The sequence below is a fragment of the Silene latifolia genome, chromosome 5 (assembly GCF_048544455.1).
Source record: "Silene latifolia isolate original U9 population chromosome 5, ASM4854445v1, whole genome shotgun sequence".
NCBI lineage: Eukaryota > Viridiplantae > Streptophyta > Magnoliopsida > Caryophyllales > Caryophyllaceae > Silene > Silene latifolia.
The window spans coordinates 14899662-14905876 of NC_133530.1; the positions used below are offsets into that span (position 1 = coordinate 14899662).

The 6215-nt window shown below is 33.9% G+C and overlaps 1 protein-coding gene across 1 annotated transcript; it reads right to left on the bottom strand.

Moving 5' to 3' along the window:
* Nucleotides 1-2537: 2537 nt before the first annotated feature.
* On the bottom strand, nt 2538-5160 carry LOC141656810 (metacaspase-9-like). The gene is made up of 2 exons (XM_074463866.1): nt 4725-5160; nt 2538-3241 (listed from the first exon to the last, which is right to left on the bottom strand). Exons 1-2 carry the CDS (start codon nt 5059-5061, stop codon nt 2646-2648), a joined length of 933 nt encoding a protein of 310 aa, XP_074319967.1. The 5' UTR covers nt 5062-5160; the 3' UTR covers nt 2538-2645.
* Between the last annotated feature and the right edge of the window lie 1055 nt (nt 5161-6215).

Consider the following 6215-nt stretch of genomic DNA (forward strand, 5'->3'; position numbering starts at 1 on the left):
TCAAACCACTTTTTCTAGAAGGCCAAATCCTTGTAAAAATCTGAAAGTTATCTTTCAAAATATAAGACACGTAAATGGCTTTTGAAAGATAAGAAAGTGTTCAAGTGTTACGAATTGAGGCAACGGTCCAGGCTGCTGTTACTTGTGAAAGTAACAGTGGTCTTGACTGTTTCTATTACTTTAAAATACTTTACTTTCTGACTTGTATATTAGATGACGCCTAGGACTCAATACAATAGGATGATCAACAACTCAACACTTCTTAATCCAAGCTTGATTTAACCATAAATCCCGAAAAGGTAAACTAAGAAGGCACACATTAAATGGGCATGTTATCATCAATCAAAGGAACCCAACAGGACTGTTAGCTAAAGATGAGTCTCAGACAAAGAATGAGAGGTTTGGAGACAGGGGCGGATTTAAGGGGGTGATGGGGTGAACCCTCACCCCCATCTTATCTATATTAATACAAAAGACAATATTCAATCCTCAGCGCGCCACGTCATTAATGCAGTTTTTTTTGTTGAAAATTCATGTTATGGTGAGACCCGTGAGTGTGCAATGTATTTATTTCTTCACATTTCCGTCTTTTTAAACATGCGATAAATTCCGTCTTACAACAAATTCTATGAAATAATATTATGAAAAAATTCTATGAATTAATATTATGAAATAATTTTATACATTCCGTGTAAATAAAATTAATAGCATATACACAAAATGAATTACAAATGCGAGTAAATGAAATTGAATTACATAATTTTTAAAACAAAATTACATAATAATAAAATTATATAATTTCAAGAAGGAATAACATTTACATACGGGATCGAACATAAAACGCAAATTTACATATATATGTTAAAGTTGATTATATTAGATTATATTTCTTTTATCCGGATGTAAATTTTTTTATGTATGCAATTTTTATTTACAAGAGTAGATTACTGTTAATAATAGAGGAGAGATATAACTGAATGACGTGATCATTATTAATGAATCGGTTTACATTATATAGTAGACCGTCTTGGAGGATACTCCAAGAATATTCCTAAATATCCTAAATGATAATATTTTGATAACCATAATATTATCTTTCCACATAATAATATATTTCCTAATATCCTATCCTATATAATATTCTATTCTAATATTCTCTAATAATTACGTTATTTTCTTATAAACCAGTGTATGTGAACACGTGTTTGTAACAAATTTAAACATAAATTATGTACATCGTAGATTTAGACCAACTAGATAAGTGCAATTGAAATGCAAAAACAAATATACATCCAAAAACATTAATACTGGTCCAAATACATACCCGTGCAATTTTGCACGGTTTAAAACTAGTTAATTTGAGATTGAAAAAATTAAAATAGTTACCCAGAATCCACATAAACCCATAGAGTAATAAATTGCAAACCATACCTCTCCAATTCCTCCTTCCTTGACCAGTTGAATCCTATTTCAATATCTCATCTTCCCTAAATTTTCAATTTATCAACTCCACAGCAACAACAGGGTAGACAAACTGTCAACACTTACTATCGTTGGCTCTAATTTTCCGTCTTCATCAAGGTATGTAGTATATTGGTGATTTGTTTGGGAATTTACATCATATGATGTAGTAGTGGCGATTTGTTTGGAGGTTTACATTATATGATGTAGTATGTTGGTGAATATGGAGATTTTTTGTTGGAATTTGCAGTAATAAGTGTAAAGCTTAGTTTTGGCCTTCATTGGATGGTAAATTGTTGTGCGTTCTGAAATCTCGACTCTTATGGATTCATAACAATTATTACATTAACACAAATTTTAGAATGAGATGATTTCACATAGTGAGACGATCCTTTTCTATAAAATTTCGTTCATTTATTACTATCAATTAAACAATAATTTTTATACAAATGAACCGCCTTATAATGTGACACCGTCTCACACAATAATTAGTTAATTACGATATGCTAAAGTTTGTTGTTTTGATTGTTTTGAAGGTGTGAAAAGTAGTAATTTTTAATTTCCTTATGTTATGTTGAGTGATTGGGTACTTGTTTGTGTGTATTGTTTAGTACGGAGTAGTAAGTAGTATAATATTCTTATGATCTTATCAATGTTGCATAGATTATATCGTTAAAACACCTCCATTCCGTAAATTCTAGATTCGGCACTGTTTGGAGAAGCTAGAGAACTGAAGACAAATTATCTGTCAATTTCTAGGAAAGTGTTGAACCAGTTTTATAAGGTTTGATTTTTTTTTTTTAATTAAATGAGAAGTATAGGATTAGTGCGGTTGAGTTTAAGGGAAATTGTTAAAAATTTGGGTTGAGTGCCTTAACTGGAAAATTTCATTGTTGAGATCCTTAACGGAAAAATAAACGATAGTTGAGGTCATTAATCTACCCTTTACTCAATTTTCTTACATTAGAAGATAGACACGAAAAGAATAATGCAAAAACGGAGTCGTTGACAAACATTCAAACTTTTATTTTTATTTCATATTTATTATTAATTTTTAATTTACTAATTAATTATTATCACGTCATCAATATTTTTATTACTTATATAATAGGGTTTTTACACCGGATATTCATCTATATAATGGATGATGATGACATCGGCCGTGATAAACTGGACAGATTGATTCAGTTAGGGTTTGCTTGGCGTTGCTGCAAGAAAGTAGCATAAGCGTTCACATCACTGGAGTACAAACAGGGATGCTGAGTGTCAATCCCTTGCCCTTCTAAAAATTTCCTAGTCAGCACGACGAGCCGTCTATTACTGACGACCTGACCTGAATTTTCCAACACGGTCATAACCGCGTAGCTAAACATCCCATGGGGGGGCTTGCTATTTGGATCATCTAATGCCGACTCATTATTTTGGCAGGCGCTAAGTAAAATTCCATTATCGTAAACTTTGCCAGGCTTAAAGCCAAAGCGAAAGTTTGGCTGAAAGTTGGGCTGAAAGCTCACGCTAGCATCGTCCCTGAAATATAGTGTCATGAAATCTCCGATGTTTAGATTATAAAGGCCTGTGTTTTGCTGGAACATGTTTTCGATGTCCTCGATGGGGATGCACTTGGGCTTACAAGAGTTTGTTACGGCCTTTGCTGGAATCGTGGACGGTCCGATTTGCTCTTTTTCTTGGTAGATTAGGCCTCCACTATGACATGAATCCGCTAGGATTGTGAAGGTTGCTTTGTGATGTATCATGTCTACTAGCTGCCTAAAGTCCATATCTGAAAAAAAAAAAAATAATAATATTATGAACTATTTAAGTCTATAAAATTTAGTTTAGTTTAGTCTTTTTCAATTCAAAAGAACAAGATCTCATCCCTTAGTCCCAAAAAAAGACCTAATTCATATGCATATATAGACCTAATTTTATGCTCCGATCGATTATTCAACCCGTGTGTGGGTCGAATCGTTTCCTGAAGCTATTGCAGATACTGTATCATCTGAGTTTATGTCGGCTACCCTTCAAAAAAATAATGGAGTGTTGCGGAGATAAAAAGTATATTGAAATTCACGTGTTACTCCTAAATTATGTCATTCTGCATATGAAACTTTTAAGGTTTGATCGTTCTGTTAAATTCAACAATGGGCCTGGGCCGCACCCAAACGGAGGAGAAAGAGTCCATAACTTAGGTCCAAAAGGGTTCTACTCTAAAACCAATTGTCAATAGAGGGAGTAGCCGCTTGCCTTATAAAGTGGTAATTCTTCTCCTCTTCTATCAATGTAGAACTTTGGGTTTCTTCACACTCCCCCACACATGTGAGGCCCATTTTTCACACAGACTAGACAAATTCATTCAACATGGCCCAGTACCCCAAACGGAGGAGAAAGAGTCCACAACTTAGGTCCAAGAGGGTTCCACTCTAAAACCAATTGGCAATAGAGGGAGTAGCCGCTTGCCTTATAAAGTGGTACTTCTTCTCCTCTTTTATCAATGTGGGACAACCCTCACATGTGGAACTTTGGGTTTCTTCACACTCTCCCTCACATGTGCTCACATGTGAGGCCCACTTTTCACACAGACTGGACAAATTCAACTGAGCAACTTTGCTCGTCTGACTGCAAACTTTGGCCCATGAAACCCAGGTCTTTAGCCATGGTCTCTGATACCATGTTAAATTCAACAACGGGCCTGAACCGCACCCAAACGGAGGAGAAAGAGTCCGCAACTTAGGTCCAAGAGGGTTTCACTCTAAAATCAATTGGCAATAGAGGGAGTAGCCGCTTGCCTTATAAAGTGGTAATTCTTCTCCTCTTTTATCAATGTGAGACAACCCTCACATGTGGAACTTTGGGTTTCTTCACGTTCTAAAATCTTCAATTGAGTATAAATCGTAAACCAGTATCGGAAGTGGCCTATTTCTTTTAAAAAATATTGTCGGCTCCGTCGTGATATCTATAATTTGATAAAACAAAAATGGTTATTCGTAAATTTAAGATCGGTTGATTTGAGGTTTTCGAAATAAAAAAAAAAAAAAAAAAAAAAAAAAAAAAAAAATCTTCGGTCGACAATTGGCTGATTCTGAATTTCGGAGTAGAGGTTTTGCTCAATTGAAATTTCTTATACTGTCAAAAATGACATGTTATGTATAATCAAACATGGAAAATATCGTGTACTCCGTACAAAACTAACAATACTACGTCAATTTTCCGTTAAAGGATATGTGCAAGTTAATTTAATAATAAAAAATAAAAATAAAAATAACCTGTGATGATATTGAAATCAGTAGGAACAATAGCACCATGGTTCTTATCTCGTAGCAACGTGCCATGACCACTAAAGTGAAAGACGAGGAGATCACCGTCTTCAGCTTGCTTAATCATTCGCTCGAGCGCTTTCTTAATGTTAGCACCTGTAGGCTTCTTCTCTAAGGCTGCTTCATTATCGGTTAGGAGCACAATGTCATTTTCTTTGAACCCGAAACACGAAATGAGCACCTTTTTCATAGAGACAACGTCGTTGATGCACCCTTTCAACTCAGACGATCCCCGGCCAGCATAGTTGCACCCTGCCAAAACAGCCATTCTTTTTCCACGATGCATTATGTGTGGATTAAATTATGTTCTTGCTCTTGGCTTTTTTGAATGAAGTGTTTAGAGTATTTCTCTTTATTAATTTGTTGATGAGATGATTATTCAATATATAGCTTGGCATCCTATTTATACATGCATATTATTCTTGTTGGAGTGAGTATGTAAGGTTTTGACAATGACAAGTAAGTTATGTTTGATCATGTTTTGAACCAAATGCGTAGTCTTGACAAACGGGTCAATTATGCTGGGCGCGATTTGTGTCAATTCAGCTCGAATTAATTTTGTGTTTGACAAATCGTTTTTTTTATTTTATTTTTTTTGAAAAACTCCAAACCGGGATTACGGACTTGCTATTAAATCGGCTTTCGCAATATCCGCGATGCTATAAGGAATAGTCCAAGCATCAAAGAAATTACGTCCACCCAAAATACATGAATGAGCCATGAAATGAGCGGCTCGATTGTACTTCCTACTAATATGCGACCAAGTAACTTAATTAAAACTATTACAAAACATGTTTGGCACATATTTTGGGTTAAGTTAATATCAAGTTTTTTAGCAATGATGATAAGTGTGCAATAATAAACATTCAGGACAAGTCATATTGGGCAGCTCAAGTTTAGATCCTCAATTTGGGTCAGATCAGGTACGAATCTAGTTGTTCGGGTCAGATCAGTTGGACAAGTGTTTGTTTAGATGATTTTTAATTAATATGTTTTGACTAGGTATTTATTGACTGCATTTATGATCTTTAAACTAGTATTTTAGAATACTATTTTCACTTTTTTAAGGTTTTCTTAAATGATTTTGAAGAATAAGAGAACAATATCTATAAAATATAATTAAAAAACTACCCTAAAATGACAAATAAACGCCACCTAGACAAAGCCACGTAGGATCCAAAAAGCCACCTAGATTAAAATTTAATGTGACGTGACATATTTAAATGTGATGTTGCATATTTCTAATGTGACATGGCAAATTAATGTGACATGGACTATCAATTTATTATTACATGACATTAATTTAAATCATTTATCTATAAATTAATTTAATTCATGTATATCTATAATACTAAAGGATATTATCATTATTATTAAATTAATTTTGTATATTAAATATATTGTCTTCCAAAATTTATATAGCCCTTATAAATTTACATA

Coding starts and splice junctions, on each gene's coding strand:
- LOC141656810 (XM_074463866.1), bottom strand. CDS start 5,061: ATGCATCGTGGAAAAAGAATGGCTGTTTTGGCAGGGTGCAACTATGCT. Junction 3,242..4,724: donor TGATTTCAATATCATCACAG/GTTATTTTTATT, acceptor TTTTTTTTTCAG/ATATGGACTTTAGGCAGCTA.